At 51.5% G+C, this 18,158-nt stretch overlaps 1 protein-coding gene across 6 annotated transcripts in view; it reads left to right on the top strand.

Moving 5' to 3' along the window:
- ASCC2 (activating signal cointegrator 1 complex subunit 2) overlaps positions 1-18,158 on the top strand; it is a 41,575-nt gene that overhangs the window by 10,927 nt on the left and 12,490 nt on the right. For 4 of the 6 annotated variants that reach the window (XM_033837154.2, XM_073790283.1, XM_033837152.2 and 1 more), the window contains 11 exons: positions 806-935; positions 5,423-5,490; positions 6,400-6,510; positions 7,823-7,935; positions 11,758-11,832; positions 12,281-12,388; positions 12,640-12,708; positions 12,934-13,008; positions 14,258-14,438; positions 15,726-15,940; positions 16,949-17,068. In XM_033837154.2, the coding sequence (XP_033693045.1) occupies positions 806-935; positions 5,423-5,490; positions 6,400-6,510; positions 7,823-7,935; positions 11,758-11,832; positions 12,281-12,388; positions 12,640-12,708; positions 12,934-13,008; positions 14,258-14,438; positions 15,726-15,940; positions 16,949-17,068 (1,265 nt within the window). The remainder of the gene's footprint in view (positions 1-805; positions 936-5,422; positions 5,491-6,399; positions 6,511-7,822; positions 7,936-11,757; positions 11,833-12,280; positions 12,389-12,639; positions 12,709-12,933; positions 13,009-14,257; positions 14,439-15,725; positions 15,941-16,948; positions 17,069-18,158) is intronic. The other 2 variants (XM_033837156.2, XM_033837153.2) reach the window with 1 other exon arrangement.

Below are 18,158 nucleotides of genomic sequence, written 5' to 3'. Positions count from 1 at the left end.
CCTCTAAGTCACCGGGTCGCCTGCGTTACACCCAATGTTTTCATCGATGGGGAGCCGAAGGCCCTGTGCCAGGTGGCGCGTGACTATGCCCTCCTTGTGCGTCAGAGGGCGAATACATTGGTTCTGAGTTTTTAGAGGGACTCGTATGTGCTTTTTAAAAACCTTTACTTTTTTCCCCCTGATTTTAAAAATAATAATGCTGTCTCTAAACAACTCAAACATAACAGAAATATTTTGTAGATTATGAAAGTCATCCACAAAACTCCCTCCCCTCAAAATGACCACTGTCAAGGTGCATGTTCCTTCAGGAAACTTTTTTCCTTTCAATGTGTGTGTGTGTGCGCACATATTTATTTTAAAAATAGTATCTTGCTTTTTTGTTTTTTTAACTTGTTACATGGAAATTTTCAAATATACACAAAAGTATAATGACTCCCATGTACCCATTACCTGGGTTCAACAGGTATAGACATCTTGTTTGCTCCCTCCCCCTGAGTTTTCTGTTTTTCTTGGAGTATTTTAAATAATCCCAGACATCATGGTGATTTACACATAAATATTTTAGAATGATTCCCCAGCTGATGGTTTTATAGTGAGCTTTTGCTTCTGTTTACATTAAGATGAAGTGTGACCACTGCTCCAGGTCAGTCCATGAGGCTCAGACATGTCCGCGGTGTGGACAGAGCTGCTTCTGTTAGCCAGGCCCCTGCTGATGGACCTGAAGGTTGTTTCTTGTGAGCTTGCTATTACCCTGCAATGCACATGTTTTTGGAAAGTCTCTCATGCTTTCTGCACTGTTCCTTAGGATCACTTCATTTCCCCCTCTGCTTTTGGAGAAATCCTCTACAACAACTTCCTGTTTGACATCCCAAAGATCCTGGACCTCTGCGTGCTCTTTGGAAAAGGCAACTCCCCGCTGCTGCAGAAGATGATAGGTGAGTAGGGGCTGTGGCCTGACGGCGGCAGGGCGGGGGGGCACAGAGATGGCCCCCAAATTCCAAAGGCGGGCGCCCGGATGAGCACAGGGGGATTCAGAGCAGCAGCAGTGGGTGGTGCTTGGAAATGTCTTAGTGGACGTGTGTGTCAACTCTGAAAGAAGTGACTAAGTGGTGGTGGGGGAGTGGAGACAAAAATGGGCATCACGCAGCTGCTCCAGGATCTTGGAGTCAGCATTAGGCCATGTGTCAAACAATCGAAGGAGTCGGGGAGTTTGCTTCGGCAATGAGAGTAAGAACGGTGGCGACAGCTAACGGTTATTTGAGTGCTCACTGGTGACTCTGCGGATGCTCCTCATATGTAATCTCAGTTGATCCTCCCAGTCGCCCTGTGATGTCAGTGGTGTCATCATCCCCATTTACAGTTAAGGAAACTGAGGTTATATGTCAGGGACTTGCCTGAGAGGCCATGACTAACGAGTAGCCAGGCTGGGATTTATGTCACTTGGGCCTGACTCTCAGGCTCTCACCCTTGGCCACTCCCTGCCTCAGGGGTGATGGGGCTGCCTCAGAAATGTCAAGATTTGCATTGCTGCTGAGAACAGATGGGGGCAGAGTTCAGGGAGGACCCTTTGGGCTTGTGAAGGGAACAGACATCAGCAGTTGGATCCCATCAGGAGGCCATGGGTTGGAAGGTTCACTCAGAGCCGGAAGCTTTGTTGGGAAGTTACAGAGGGAACAGTGCCACAGTGGACTCATTTTTGAATAGCCACTCATGGCATTGGACTGGCACGGAGAGCTACTCACCCTGGACACCCCTGTCAGCACTCCTCACCCTGAGATTACAAGATAGAGACTTCCAAATGCCCAGTTACAGAGCTCAGTTATCCCTAGAAATGTCTTCTTCCCTTCCTTCCTACCTCCCCACCGCAATAATAAAGGTAATATATGTTAATTTAGAAAATTTTGAAAGAATATAAAGTGTAAAGAAACAGGAAAGCAATTACTAAATTCCTGCACCCAGAGACAATGATTTGGTGATTATTCCCTTCTACTCTTTTCTCTTTGTATTTTTTTTAAAACATATTAGAGCATAATGTGTATGAAATTTCATATCCAGCTTTTCATTGGAACGACCTCTGGTTTCTCATTCAAATCTAATTATTGCCTGATCATCAGTTAATTTCTTTTATTTTCCCTGGGAAAGACCCTTAATAATTATACTCTAGACAGAGGTTGGGATGAGTGCACAAAAGCAGGCACGATTAGCTAGAGAAACAATTATTAGGCCGGTTTGGTTGGAGTGGAGCATTCTGGGAGGGCAGCGCAGGAGCCAGGGGAGGAAGCTGGGGCCGGATCAAGGAGGGCTGCACGCCAGGCTTTGGCACTTGGGGAGCAGTATCGCTTGGTGGCTAAGAAGGCAGGTTCTAGAGTTGAATTGCCCAATCCACAGCTCTAGTCCCAGCTGTGTCACCTTGGCCAAGTTAGTTAGCCACTCTAAGCCTGAGTTTTCTCACTTGAAGAAAGGGAAGACCAACTTGTAGTATGGTTGTGGGGATTAAATATGAGGTGGTGCTCAGCACAGAGCCTGGCACGTTACAGGCACTTGGTAAGTGCGAGCTCTTACTGTGACGAGGCTGTGGGAGCCTCTAGGAGCTTGGAGCATCTAGGAGCTTGGAGCAGGGTGGGGAGCCATCTGGCGACAAGGTTAATCTGGCAGCATGCAGGTGGGGAGGGTGGTGACGGGAGCCCGTGGAGGGGGCCAGGGCTTCAGCGTGGGTTTGAATGTGAGAGCCTGCTTGGGCTGCTGGGGCAGAAAAGGACACATCTGGGACTAAAGCGGGGCTTAGTGAGGTCAGCTGGAGGGAGGAGTCTTAACGAATCTGGAGAAAACTTGAGGTGGGGGAGCAGGTTGTAAGTAGAGGCAAGGGCAGCATTAGGTCCGTGGGCTGTAGACGGCTGTGAGGGTCCAGGCAGAGATGCTGTCTGGCCGCATTTCCAGACAAGCAAGGGTGGTGTGAGAGAGCTCCGCCTGTTGCCAGGGTTCCTAATCTTTTAGGTCACTGACTCCTTTGAGAATCAGATGAAAGCTTGTCTCCAGGAAAACATACTCCCTCATAGAGTTTGAGCTGTTTTAGAATATTCTCATCCCTAGATTGAGAACCCTAAATTGGCTTATTAAGGAGAGCCCTTTCTTTGGCTCACAGAGGCTGGTTCACAGAAAAGAGGGCAGGATCAGGTATCAGGAGCCCCTTCATATTGTGTGTGTGTGTCTGTCTGTCTGGCTCTCCGTCTGCAGGCCCCTTCTCCACACCCTTCAACACGCACACGTGCACACACACACACACACACACAAGCTCTCTTTCCAACCCTTGAGCAGAAGACATGAGACACAGCAAGGGCAGCCTTCACTTTCTCCACCACAGAAGCTCGTGAGCAAAGCAGATCAGCTGGAAGAGGGTTGACAAAGGAGACAAGGGGGGAGCAAGGGAACTGGCCAACTGTCCTTTGGGCAGAAGCCCAGTCCTTGCCCTGTCCCTGCCTCCTGCTTTTTTTTCAACCTTAAGGCTGGTGTTGTGAATCAGCAAGTGTAATTGTGAAAGCAGGGCCCTTCAGTTAGACTCTCTTGGAGCTGCTTTGCCAGAGCAGGAGTATATGAGCCCTTGGCCCCGTGGAGGACAGCACTGATCTGTTTGACAATACCTTGCATCCACCCTGGGTTTCTGAACTGCTTCAGTCTGAGAAGGGATATTTCAAGGGAGGCCATTCCTGTCCCTTCTTTTTAAATTATTTCTTTAAGAGATCAAAAGTCAGATCTTCAATGTCATTGGAATCAGATAAAGGAGAAGAAGACTCCAAAGACCTCAAGGGTAGATTGTGAAATGTTATCTATTTTGATGCTTATAAAATATCCCTGTTACTCAGGCCTAAGCATGGGAAGGATTATGAAAGAGTGCCTTCCCCTGTTCCCGGTGGTCCAGGAGTGGTGAGGACCACTGTGTGGCCTGGGAATTATGGGAGGAGACCTGCTCCTGATGCCTGGGTCAGGAGACTCTGCCTGGAGAGGGTGACATCTGCCTTATGGTGGACTTAGCTCTGGGAGGTCACTGCAGGCAGAGGGAGGGGACAGGGCTTGTTGTGTGAGGTTGAGGATGGTGTGAGGGAAGAATGCAATTCGAGGGATGGGAAGAGGGTGGCCGGAGATGCCAGCAGAAGCCAGATCTTACAGACCCTTTGTGCCGTGGTCAGGAGTTCAAACTTGCCCTTGAGGATATTGCTAGGAGGGTTTTATGAGGAAGAGCAGAGGTGGGTGGGGAGACAGCTCAGTCACTCCCCGCCTGTCAGGAGCAGGTGGGCACAGAAGGTCAGGGAGTACCTTCACAGGTTGAGGGGTCAGATGGGAGGTGCTGAGGAAGCTCCTGCTGGTAAAACTCAGCTTTCTGGAATCAAGGAATGAAGCGGCCTCCAGGAAGGTGTTTACAGAAAGTCCAGCCACCTAGTGACTTGCTTACTCACCCAGCCCCATCTGGCCTTTGATCTCATTCATTTTCAAATCATCCAGGATAGAGTGAGGGCTCCAGGGTTATCATTAAGGCAACCGAGGACAGACCTGCCCAAAGACAGAGGACACCTAGAGGTCAGAGCACCCTGACAGTCAGCCAGCCTTAGGTCCTGGGATTGTAGTGGGATGAGGAACCCAGGCCTCTTCTGAAGGGCAGTGGCATTTTGCATCCTGTCCCCCAGCTAGCTGTGATCCTCCTTCCCTCCCCCCTTCCGCCACCCATTTGGGCAGCCAGGACAATTGGTTTCTGTTCCAGTTACCATATGCTCTAACCTCCACACTCAGCAGCAGCACTTGGAGGATAGTGAACACTTGGAGAGGGGCTTCATTTTATAGGAATAAGTGCAAATGTGCGGTAAATCTATCTCCAGGTCCCTGGCAGGCCTCTCACCTTGGAGTAGGGATTAGTATGGCTAGCAGATTCAAAAGCAGAGGGTAGGAGAATTTCTAGAGAAATTTCTCCCTAGAATCTCCTCACATTACTAGAGGCGTGGCCTGGCAAGACTCCTGGATTGTAGCACCCAGGTTTCTTGAGCAGAGTGATCCTGTCTCCTAATTTTCCTGGATGACTAGCTCCTATTTACAAAGCCAGTGTTGTCATACAAAGCACAGTGCCCAAGTGTGATCATTCCCTGGGGATGGTAGGGTGAGCTGGTTTGACCAGGGAGGGTCTTTTACGTAATTCGCTGGGCAGAGGTGCTTAAAAGGTTAACTTGTACTGAGCAAGGTCCCTCCCTCACCCCGGGGAAGTTTCTAGGCTGGGCCAAAGCTCTGTGCCAGCGGGGCCCGGGGCCAGGACTGCTTTAGTGCAGGCAGGCTTAGGAAAGGGGAGAAAGGTCACAGAACATGCTGGCAACCATTTGTACTGTGTCCTCTCCACCCCTACTGTCTTTTCCCAATTCCTACCTTTCTCTTCTCTTTTCAGGAAACATCTTTCTCCAACAGCCAAGTTACTATAATGACCTGGATGAAACCATGCCCACCATCCTTCAGGTACTGACTGGCTCTCAGCCCTGCCCAGGGGAGGCAGAGCCTTTCTCCTACCTGCTGATGTTTCTCAACTTTCCTGGAAGAGTCTGGGAGAAATCCCCCCCACCCGCCACCCCAGATTCACCTCCAGACTGTCACTGTGTTGCACCCCTCACCTCACTCCTTTGAATTCATCCTTTCCTCTCTTGAACAGGACTGAAATCTAAGGGCTGTCCAGCACTCATACAGAAAGAGCTTGGGGTGCATTTTGTGTTGTTTGTCAACAGCCATCTACCTCTAAGTATACCCCTATACGTTTCTCAAATCAGATGAAATAATGTTCATTGTAGAAAATTTGGAAAATTTTAAAAAAAGAACAAAAAAACAGAAAGAGGGAGATTAATCTCCCTCCATAATCCCACCAAGAGATAACCACTGTTCACAGTAACTCTTAGAATTTTACATGCTAGCATACTTAAAATATAGCACCATCAGTTAAATACTTACATGATTTTATGATGGGCTCTGTTTTCCCCTCACTGTTGATTTGTCTTTTATTTCAATATAGTTCCCATAAATTGCCATCTCCAGGGGATCCAAAAACATATGTTACTGACTGTAACTCTTAAATATTCATCACCATACACTTGTCCAGTCTATCCAGGTAATATCCATAGGATTTACATACATTTTGTCATTTTAATCCTCACCACAATCCTTCAAGAAGGATGCCCCCATTACTCCACTTTGACACAGATTCCACTCTGACCCCGCTCTCTGAGAAGGTCACTGTCTCAGCTGGTGTCCCAGGAACGCTGGCATATATTCTAAAGATTCCAAAGCAGTTTTCAGATCACCAGTCGCTAGCTGCAGGATGGGGGTCTAGCTGCTGGCTCGACGGGATGTGGGAGAGTCATCTCTTGTGTTTCACAGGTCTTCAGCAATATCCTCCAGCATTGTGGTTTGCAAGGGGACGGGGCCTGCACCACACCCCAGAAGCTTGAGGAGAGGGGCCGGCTGACCCCCAGCGACATGCCTCTCCTGGTGAGGTTGCCCTTCAGCCCAGCTTCTTTCTGGCCAGTAGAAGGCCCAGCAGCTTCTTCCCCTGCTCACAGCCCTTTACCCCAACCCCACCAGCAGCTGTTCCCATCACACAGGTTTAGAGCGTTTCAGCAGGCCTTTTCACTGGGAGCTTCATTTATGGAGTAGCGGAGGGAACAGGATGGAGGTTTAGTCTTCACATAGTTCAGGTGGACAGGTTCCTGGGTGCGTTATTCATTGAGCCTTTCATCCACCGCGCCGATTTGCGTGGAGGAGCCCCTAGCACGTGCCAGGCCCCAGGCTGGGCTGTGAAGGTGAAGCAGTGAGCAGAAGCAGACACGGCGCCTGCTCTCATGGAACTCAGAATCTAATGGGGATGCCAGATGGGAGGTAAATGTTTAAGGAGCCTGGACGTGCGTCTGGCCCTGTGTTAAGCACCAGAGTTAGAGGAGGAACGAAGCAGCTGTGAGCTGCCCTCCTGGAGCTTGCGATCTCGTGAGAGAACAGGCCTTAAACAAGTGTTTCAGAAAAGGGCACACCGAGTGCTGTGGGAGCAGGGCATGTTACCCCTCTGAACCGCAGAGAAGTCTCTACAGATAAGTCTCCTCATCTGTAAAATGGAGATCCCAGCCTGCTTGTTAGCGTCATCGTGAGAATCAGAGAAGCCTATGAGGATGCACTCCCTGTTCTGTACAGGCGCTTCAAACTCTAAGGAAAGTAGGGTGGGCTATTCTTGTCCTCACTGGGATGTACTTTCTGTGCGGGACCTCAGGCGCTGTCTTCAGATTCAGGGATGGGTTCTCCTTCAACTTCCAAGAGAGAATCGTATTAGCCCAGGGGACCTCCCTGGCGGTCCAGTGGTTAAGACTTTGCCTTCCAGTGCAGGGGGTGCGTGTTCGATCCCTGGTTGAGGAGCTAAGATCCCACATTTGCCTTGCGGCCAAAAAACCAAAACAAAACAGAAGCAATATTGTAACAAATTCAATAAAGACTTTTAAAATGGTACACATCAAAAAATATATATATATTTAATTTAAAAAAAGAGAGAGAGAGAGAATCGTATTAGCCCAGAGCTAGAAGTCACCCTAGAGATCCCCGGCTGTGCATCTGTTGGAACTACAGTAGCAAGACCCAAGGCTTGGATTGAGCTCCCCAGATCGTCCTTCTAGAGATGGACAAGCCAGTCTTTGCCCGGGACCTCCAGCGTTCACCTGCCTGTTGGGGACCCCCAGCTTTGTCAGCTTTGTCTCAGACCCTCTACAGAGTTGTCCCTGGGGGCGAAGGAGAATAATGCAGTGTTTTCCTTTGGCGACAGGAATTAAAGGACATCGTTCTCTACCTTTGTGATACCTGCACCACACTCTGGGCCTTTCTGGATATCTTCCCTTTGGCTTGCCCAACCTTCCAGAAACACGACTTCTGTTACAGGTACAGAGGTAGTTCTGGCTGTTGAAGTCGAGGTTGGAGTTCACATCTTCGTTCAGCAAGTATTTATTGGGTGCTTAGGATGCACCAGGCCCTCTTCCAGCTCCTGCCTGTGTGGAGGCTGCATTTGAGAAGCACTGCTATTTGGGGCTAAGAACAGGGGAGAGGAGGAAGAAAAACACCAACCCAAGAGTCGGGCAGTTTCAATTCAGTCCCGTTTTGTTTCAGACCCCCTGTCACAGGTAGGCACAGGGAGTGACAGATGATAAGGAGCGGGCTGAGGACTTCAGCCTCCAGCCCAGGGAAGAGCACACGTGAGGATGTGAGCAGATGTGCGCCCGTGTGGCGCCAGCAGTTGGGGCCGAATTATGAACACAGACGAGGGAGCAAAGTTCTATCTGATGAAATAAGAGAAGGTTTCAGGGCAACCCTTAAATGAGGTCTTAAGAATGAACAGCAACCTTCCAGGCAGAGAAAGGTTTCCATGGCCGGAAGCGCATTCAGGCTGGCGGAGTGAAGCCTGCGGAGGCCCAGCGTGTGTTCCGGGGAGAACAGGGGAGTGGAGTGTGACACGAGGGGCGGGTGTGGGCGTGGGGAGCAGGTGACAACCAGAGAGGGCTCCAGGGAAGTCAGACTTGGTTTGATGTGTGCTGGCAGGGAGTGGGGCCTTTATTGGGCAGGCAGGAGGGAGGCCCTGGAGGCTTTTATCCAAATAACTCATAGAAAGATCCTGCTGTGATGAAGAAAGATACCAAGGGGGATACGGGGCAGGGAGGGAGACCCTCTTTGCCCACTTAGCACCGTGGGCATCTGTTCCGTGTGCAGTGAGAAGGGGGTGAGCTGGTAACTGGCACACTGCCTGGCAATGGCAGAAGGTGGGGGTGGGCTGCCCTGTTCTCAGTGGCCTCTGGCTGTTCTTGCCAGGCATCTCTCCCCACCGTTTGCAGGAGCTTCTGGGAGCTGCCCAGCTCCGTCCACCCAGCCCTCTGTCCATTCGGTCATTTGCTCACCCATTCAACAAAACATTTATCTAGCCCTGGCATGTGCCAGAGATGGCAGCTGGTGCCCTGAGCCCGCCTGGTTCTCCTCAGCTCACAAAAATCAGACATGAAGATTGATCAGCCTCCCGGAGAACGTTAGAATAAAGCACTGATCCACACTTTCTCCAGAAGGAAGGGGTTAGGATGGGACTCTTAAAAATGTTGTCACAGTTTTTAAAAGGTATCTTTTCTCATGGTAAATGTGGCAAATGCTTGTAGGAACTTTGGGAAATCCCCAAAGGTAGGAAATGAAAATCTCTATGAGAGATCATGCTGTTCTTAGACTTATTTTCACTCGCCATAAGCATTTTCCCATTTTGTGAAAGCATCTTCCCAAACATGGCGCAGATGGCTTTGGAAAGGGTCTTTGGAGATGGGAGGGTCATTTCTGGAAGAGCAGACTTTCCTGCGAGGTACCCCGTGGCGGCAGGGGAGCAGCTCCACCCATCTCAAGATGAGGAGGAAGAAAAGAAAACACTCTTGACTGCGAGTGACCCTGCCTTTGGCAAGTGACACTGCCTCTGACCCACAAACAGCCTGGGGCTGGCTCAGCCTGTTCCAACTGTGCTGGAGGCCAGGAACACCCGCTGAGCGAAGCAGCCCCTCAGTCCCAGAGGACTCTGGTCAAAGGACTACCTCCCCAAACAGCCCTCTAGCTAATCTCTCTCAGAACAACCTTCTCAGCCCTCCTCTCTTTCTGTCCTTTAATTCTGTGAACAAATAATGCATTCACATGGTTCAAAACTCAAAAAGTATAAAATACACATTGAAAAGCCTCCCTTTCCCCCTTCCCCAGTTCTGTTCCTCACACACAAGCATCGGGTTAGTTTTTTTTTGTGGAATTTTCCAGAGATATGCATATAAATATGCACATATAAGCAAATATACACATTATAAATCTCCTGCCCTCTTTTTAATATTTAATATACTGGCATATTATGAGGACTGTATGTACTGTTTGCATTTTACTTTTAAATTTAATGTACATCTATGCATAAAGCACCTTCAGTCTTTGGTATGGCTGGGTAGAATTCCGTTGTGTGGGACACCAGCCCCCAGAGATTTAGGTTTTTTCCAACTGTTTGCTATTACAAAAAAAATTGCCGTAAAGAATAACTTTGTACACAGGTCATTATGTACCTCTTTACAAGTATATCTGAGAAATAAATTCCTAGAAGTAGAATTGTGGGAACAGATGGTATATGCATTTAAAATTTTCACAGATCTCACCAAATCACCCTCTATACGGGTTGTTTCAGTTAACCCTCCCACCAGCAGTGTATCCTGGCAACGCCTGACTCTGCTTGAGCCAAACTACCCTCTCTGTCGTCTTCTGGGTGCCATGCTGTGGGCCTCGAAAGGCCTGCCTCTTTGGGCCGGCTTACCCTCTGCTACGCACAGCACTGCACTAGGAAAAAGTTGTCAGCAGCCAGCCGATTGACAGACAGATGTTTACAGGGTGCCTGCTGCAGATTCAGCACTGTCCTAGGCACGTCAGCTGCATTTCTGGCTTTGGGAAGCCTAAGATGTTCAGAGATAGAATTACACCCCAGAAGAGAGGTAGCTGCCTTTTAAGTTGTAAAAACACGATCTTCTGAGTGCTGTGCATCTAGTTCCGGGGAGGAGTAATCACAGGGGTGAGCGTGATCAGGAAGCGTGTGGCTGGGATGAAGAGTTTCTGTTTTCGCTTTTGTTGAAATTTTTATTGGAGTATAGTTGATTTACAATGTTGTGTTAGTTTCAGGTGTACAGCAAAGTGAATCAGTTATATATATATATATATATATATATCCATTCTTTTTCAGATTCTTTTCCCATATATCAATAGGTTGCTACAGAATTTTTTTTCCGAATTTTTTAAAAAATTATTTATTTATTTATTTTTGGCTGCATTGGGTCTTCGTTGATGCGTGTGGGCTTTCTCTAGTTGTGGCGAGCGGGGGCTACTCTTCGTTGGTGCGCGGGCTTCTCATTGCAGTGGCTTCTCTTGTTGTGGAGCACAGGTTCTAGGTGTGCGGGCTTCAGTAGTTGTGGCTCGCGGGCTCTAGAGCACAGGCTCAGTAGTTGTGATGCATAGGCTTAGTTGCTCTGCGGCATGTGGGATCTTCCCAGACCAGGGATCGAACCCCTGTCCCCTGCATTGGCAGACAGATTCTTATCCACTGCGCCACCAGGGAAGCCCTGTTACAAAACATTGAGTAGAGCTCCCTGTGCTATACAGTAGGTTCTTATTAGTTATCTATTTTATATATAGTAGTGTGTGTATGTTAATCCCAATCTCCTAATTTAGGGGATGGAGAGTTTAAATCTGAGTTGAGAAGGGGTGGCTGTGAGGTTGCTGAGGTGAGAAGCAGGGTTGGCTATACTGTGCCAGGTACGGATGTACCAGAGAGGAGTTACACTTTGATGTCATAGGAGGTAGGGAGCTGCTGGCAGTTTTTGAGCAAGAAAAAAGTCACCTTGTATTTGTTCCTCAAACCCCAGTGAGTCCTGGGTGGCCTTCTCATTGCTCTGTTAGAATGAGCCTATCTGGGCCTTGGTTTCCCATATGAATGGGGGAAGTAGCTCCAGGGCATTTCCCACAAGGCTCTTCCTAGGACCAGCCACTGTGGGACAATCTGGGGTGAACTTCAGGAAGAGCCAGGGTGGTCCCGGGAGAAAACTGTGGTGACAACTTGGGAGCAAGAAATAGGCCTTCCCACTCCCTTGAGTTTGCTTTGCTTTTTCTAATGAAGTGTGATATTTGTGAGCTAATCCAGCCTTTTACCCACATGTGCCACCACAGGCTAGCTTCCTTTTACGAAATAGCAATTTCCGAACTGGAGTCTGCAATTAAGAAGAGGAGGCTTGAAGATAGCAAGTGAGGCGGGGACAAAACTAAGAGTATTGTTGTGGGAGAGAGAAGCCCCAGCTTGGGCCCTGCCCTCCGTGGGCCTTGGCATCCCCATCTCTAAGTCAAGGGGGTGGGACCACGGACCATGCGGATTTGGCTGGTGCCTCCCTACCTAATGGCCTCCCGGCCTCTGTATTGAAGCCTTTTCCCTTCAGCTGTTGCTCTAAGCTCTTATTGACCTGCTGGTTCCTGACCGCCTGTTTGAGCTGAGAAGTGGCCCTGGAACCAGCCGGCCTCTCAGAGCCTGTAGCCTTTTGCCAACTGCTGTCAACAGCAAACTGTGAGGCTTTCCCAGCCCCTGGGGGCGGGGGCAGGGGTTGGGGGGCAAGGGGCACCTGCAAATGCTGGAAAGAAGTTCCCTCGGTGCCCTTTTTGCCTCTCAAATCTACTTCTTTTTTCTCTGTGGCCTTCGAAGGCTGCTAGGTGACCTGTGGCAGAGGCTCTCCCATTCCAGGAAGAAGCTACTGGAGATTTTTCACATCCTCCTGAACCAGATCTGCCTTCTCCCAGTCCTAGAAAGCAGGTAAACACTCGGGAGCCACTGCCCCACCCAGGTGGAAGAGCCCCCTCCCCAAGCCCAGCAGAGGCGTTTCCCTCACTTCATCTTGTCCCTCCCCTGCTCCAGGGTTGCTGAGCAAAGATGGGAAACTGAGAAAAATGCCTCTTTCCCCCAACTGGCTGGAGGCCTGGCAGAGGGGTGGGGTGAGCGGGCGAGGAAGGGAGCTGCAGATTGTCTGCATGGAATGAGCTCATCTTGCCTGTGTCCTGTTCCAGCTGTGACAACATTCAGGGCTTCATTGAAGAGTTCCTTCAGATCTTCAGCTCCTTGCTGCAGGAAAAGAGGTGAGCGTGTAGCTGAGTTGGGACGGGCCCGTGGCACTCCCACCAGCCCCAGGAGACCTTACGTAATAGAGCCCCTGCCATGTGCTCACCACGGTCTAAGCTTCTGGCATTTGTGGTTGGGCAGCAGACACAGGGAGTGGCCCTCAGCAAACCAGCCCCTGTGGCTCCAGCCCTGTCTTCCCCTACACCCTCTCCCCCCCACCCCCGCTGCGCTCTCTCTGGCAGGTTCCTCCGGGACTATGATGCGCTCTTCCCCGTGGCCGATGACATCAGCCTGTTGCAGCAGGCCTCGTCAGCCTTGTATCCTTCCACTGCAGCTCCTGGGACGGGCCTGACCTGACCGGGTCAGACCCACAGGGAGTGGAGGGACATTTGGCCCCAGAACACGTCTAGGCCAGCCTTCCCTAGATGCCCGCTGAGGCCCCAGCCCCAGTCTCTGGAGGAGATGACTGCTCTGATCCTTGGGGCAAATACAGCCCTACTTACCCTAGTCTTTGCTGAGCCTCTGGGCCTGTGTGACCAAGATGGACTCAGCCCTGCCCTTATGGACCTCACTGCAGGATGAGAGACGGATAATTAAATAGGCAGTTAGAGTGTCATATGGGAGAAATTCAGAGTCAGGGGAAACCAAGGGGGCCTTCAACCCAGTGGAGCTTGGGATGGGGGTGTCACACGGAAGTGAAATCCAAGTTGAGAACAGCGCAAGGAAGAGGAGGTGGCCAAACCCTGAATTAAGTGTTCCCAGGGGACAGCGGACAGAGCAGGCCTGTCTGAGGAGCCCACAGATGTTGTGTGCAGATTGCAGAGGGCTGAGGGGAAGGGGTCTAGCGGGAGGGGGTTTAGGCCATGGCAGATGAGCTGGGGCCGAGCAGACCTGCATGGCCCAGGGATGGCCCTCACTGAGAAGTTTGGGGTCAGCCCTGCAAGTGCTGGGGAGCCATGGAAGGGTGTGAAGCAGAGGGTGACATTGTCAGTTTCATACTTTGGCTGGTGGGGGGTTGGGTTAGAAGTAGAGTGAGGGGGTCTAGGGCAACTCCCCAGCATCTGGCTTGGCAATACCCAGGGTAGTAGAGAGGGAGGAGGGGCAGGAACGAGCAGGCCCAAGGACCATTTTGGTGACTGGGTAGGTTGCTCAGTCCTGTCTCAGGGACACCCTGTGGGCCCCCAGCCTTTACAGAAAGCCCGCAACTGGTTCGACAGGAAGCCCAGTGGTAGTGTCCCCACCGGGCCCTCCTCCTGGGGGTCAGTGCAGAGGAGGAGCTGCTGGATTGTCCAAATGCCATGTTCCAGGATGCTCTGCTGCCAGCCCCTGGCCCGGTCTTTACCCAGAGCTTCTTTCTGCTGAGTGGCAGGTACTGGGTTTTCAGGCTAGTGTGGCTGTGGTCTGCCTGGCCCGTTTCCTCATGTAGCCCAGGTGCCCGTGATGCCCACTGGATGCAGCCCAGACAGCCCCTGGCCGAAGCCATACAGTCAGATGCTGGGGATAGATTGAGAAACAATGCTGCCTCAGAGCTGCCCTCCCGAGAGACTCCTTAACACGTCCTCACAGGGACGAGACTCGGACCGCCTACATTCTCCAGGCAGTTGAGAGTGCATGGGAAGGGGTGGACCGAAGGAAAGCCACCAATGCCAAAGACCCACCGGTGGCTGAGAATCCTAACGGGGTCGTGGTGGTGGCAGAGGCGGTCAGCAGACCGTCATCGCTTCCCCAGAACTCGGAGGAAGAGGAGGTGTGTGACAAGAGCGGTGCTTCCCCTGCTCCCCAGCCCCTCCTGGCCCCATCGAGAGGTTTGGGCAGCGGGAAACCTGCCTTCTTTGTTCCTGCTCTCAGGGAAAAGGGTTTCTTTTGGAGTTGACAGTCTTGAGCTGCTGGTCAGCTCTGCGTTGCCTTTAGAGGGTTCTGAGCTGCGGGCGTGCTAGGCAGGGTGTGAGGAAGGCAAGTCGCTTAGCTGTCAAAGCCTCAGTTTCCCCTCCATAAGATGAAGCAATGGAGCTTTTTCCATGTGAAATCCTTGTTGGCACTCTCCTCTAAACAGAGTGGAAACCTCTGATCTAGTGCTTTCACTCCAGGCTTTTACAGAACTCACCATCGCCAAGTCTGTGGCCGTACTGATCAGCCACTGAGCCCAGGACTCTTCGCTGAATGTCAGGCACCATGATGTGGGGATTAAGACCACACAGTCTCTGGGGTCAGGCAGCTCAGGGAAGTATCCTGGTTCTGTCACCCGCCAGCTGAATGGCCTCAGGCACGTCCCTCACATCAGCCTTGGTTTCTCACCTGTAAGGTGGGGACTGCCACTGTCCCCACGCACCTCCATGTGGCTGTGGGATGATGCTCAGAGCTGCTGTGTGGAGTGAATGCTCTGAGCCTGGCTGGCCCTCAATGCTCCATTGACAGACGCTGCTGCTCTTCCTGTTAGACCCCAGGCCCCGTGACTGCTGCCCCAGGACCTTGGAGAATGACAGCCCCTTGTGCCTCCCCCCACACACCCCCTTTTCCCTGTTTGGCTTATTTCAGACATGGAGGAGTTTTACTGTTGTTTTTTTGATTTGTAAATTTCCTTAAAAGCCTAAAAAATTAAGCCACTTTGAGCTGTCTATGCACTGAATCCCCCTCATCGAGGTGGAGATAATCAAAGGAGAGCATCTCCACATAGTCAGGTCTGGTGGTTGCTGTTCCGCTCTGGCATCAGTCATCAACCTGTCAGAGCAGGAAAAGGACTTGATTCATAGAAGCCATGGCCGTTTATGGAGAGCCTAGTCCATGCCAGGCACAGTGCTCTGCGTTTTTTGTGCAAAAGCACACTGCCCCAAGTCACACAGCCAGAAGTAGCTCAGCTGGTAAATCGTAGTGCCCCCTTTCACTTAAGTGACTTGGCTCAGGTCCCTCGGCCAGGAGGGGCAGGGCTGGGACTCAAACCAGGTCCCCTGACTTGAGACCAGCACTGTTGGGGGCCGGTTGCCCTGTCACTAGCCCAACCTAGCCTTCCCCTACTTCACTCTGGCTCTTCCCACAGTGCTTGGGGGCAGCGGCTGCTCCAGGCCCCACGGTGTGTGGCGTGGAACTGGACTCACTCATCTCCCAAGTGAAGGACCTGTTGCCAGACCTTGGCGAGGGCTTCATCCTGGCCTGCCTGGAGCACTACAGCTATGACCCGGAGCAGGTGATCAACAACATCCTGGAGGGGCGGCTGGCCCCTGCCCTCAGCCAGCTGGACCGCGGCCTAGACAGGTGAGAGAGACGGGTGGGAGGAGGCTCACGGCGTCCAGCCCGCCCCGGGGCCCTTGTCAGGGGCCCTTCTTAGTTCCTCTGCCTCCCACGCCTCCTTCCCACGTGTCCCAGGACTCAGCTCGCTTGCTCTTCCCCGCAGCAGAGTTTCCCAACCGTGGAAGCTAATGTCCTCTTTGAGGAAACAGAAACCTCAGGCCCAGGAGGTCCTCACATGCCCCCTGCAGGGCAGAGTGGGCACAGCTGGACTGCCCTGCTCCACCTCGTAGGAAGACCCATTAGAGCCACAGGGATGTGACCAAGGGGTCGAGAGCCTTCAGAGCTCTGATATTGCTGGCCTGCCCTGTCATTGCCACCTTCCCAGTAGATTCCTGAGGGAGGACAGCCAAAGCTTCTCACTTCCTTCACAACCACCCTTCTTTTTTTTTTTTGGCTGCACCGCACGCCTTGTGGGATTTTAGTTTCCGACCAGGGATTGAACCTGGGCCCTCGGCAGTGAGAGCGCAGAGTCCTAACCACTGGACTGCCAGGGAATTCCCCCATACCCACCTTTCCTGAGTTGGGCCCACTGCTTCCCTGAAGGCCCCGGGAGGCAGAAGGAATGAGTGCAGGAATGGGTGTTTCTTCCATGAATAAATGTTGTTTATTGAATGAATGAATGAAGTTAGCTCTGCCTTTGGACAAGCTCCTCAGCCTCCATGTGTCCATTTTACAGGTGAGGGCACTTGAGGCAAAAAGAACTTGAGTGACCTCTGACTATCTCATAGGGCTGTCGTGAGCAAAACCTGTGTGAATGGCATGCAGGACCAAGGGACACTTTGTATGAGGGGTGGCCGCCTACCCAGGCAGGGGCAGGATTGGACAGGATTGGGCAGGTTTTTAGGCTGTGTCCCAGGTGTGGCTGTTGAAGGGGGTGGAGTCTCTGATGGATAGGACATGATGGGGGGAGTGGGTGCAGGTAGGCATCCACTAGCAAGGACCCCTGAAATGGATTTCTGTGCTGCCCCCCAGACAGGTGAAGCCAGACGTGACTCCCCTGCTGGCATCTCGTCACAACATCTTCCAGAATGATGAGTTTGACGTGTTCAGCAGGGACTCAGTGGACCTGAGCCGGGTACACAAGGGCAGGAGGTGAGTTTGGTGGACCGTGGGGTTCCAGGGACCCCAACTCTGCATGTGCAGAGAGAAAGCGAGAAACTCAGAGCCCCCATCTTGATGGAATTGGTCATGGAGCTTCAGCTCGGGGCTCCCCCATACCTGGCACCCATGTGCTCCCAGCAGCCGAGCTCAGGGTCTCTAATGATCCCGCTTTAGGCTCCAACTCTGCACACAGAGTTAGTGAGTCCTCCTTTTTGACAGCAAAAGGCCAGCGGGACCAAAACCAGCCCCTCTTCCCTTCTTTCATCTTTGGAGGTGTCCACCACTGAATCCTGGGTGGGAGAGCTGGGCAGTGCTTCCCAGCAGCTGCTCCTTGACCTGTATTTTTCCATCTGATGACAAAATGAGCAAATGAAGGACCTGTCCTGAGTGAGCTTTTCAGAAGTGAATGTATTCCATTTTAAGGCCTTTCCACTTATGTTTGATCTATGTCCTTCTTACTTTTTTGGCATTGAAAAGTCCATTCATGATTTATTCATTTATTCAACAAATATTTGCCTGGTGCTTCTAGGCCCTGGATTTATTAGGTGCTGGGGATGTGGTGGGGAGTGAAACAGGCAGGGCCCCTGCCCACGTGGAGTTTGCACTAATCAGCTTGGCAAACAAGCAACATGAAATTGCAGATGAAAAAGATTCTCCAAGGTGGAGGTGCGCAGACTTCCAAGCCTCTAGTCGGGGCTTCAGTCCAGGCAGAAAGGCTCCTTGGAGAAAATGATGTGGGAATGACTGTGGAAGGACGAAGAAGGGTCAGTTGTGCAAGGGGGACAGGAGAAGCTTTCCAAGCAGAGTGAACAGCAGGGGTGGTGGCCCCGAGGACGTGGGAGCATGGTGAGGGTCGCCTGAGCCGGTACATTATATGTTTTGGAAAGATCACCTGGCTTTGGAATGGAGACCCCTTGGAGGGGCTGAGAGTCAGCAGCCACATGGCATGATGGAGAATGGCGGGATCAGACACCGTCAGCCCTGCACTAGACCCCCAGCGTTCTCCTGCATGGGGCTGCTTCACGGAATCCAGAAATCTAGGAACTGCTGGATGAGTCCAGCCCGCCCTCTCCCCCAACAC

Source organism: Tursiops truncatus, chromosome 13 (assembly GCF_011762595.2).
Source record: "Tursiops truncatus isolate mTurTru1 chromosome 13, mTurTru1.mat.Y, whole genome shotgun sequence".
Lineage (NCBI taxonomy): Eukaryota > Metazoa > Chordata > Mammalia > Artiodactyla > Delphinidae > Tursiops > Tursiops truncatus.
This window is presented reverse-complemented; position numbering and strand designations above follow the sequence as displayed.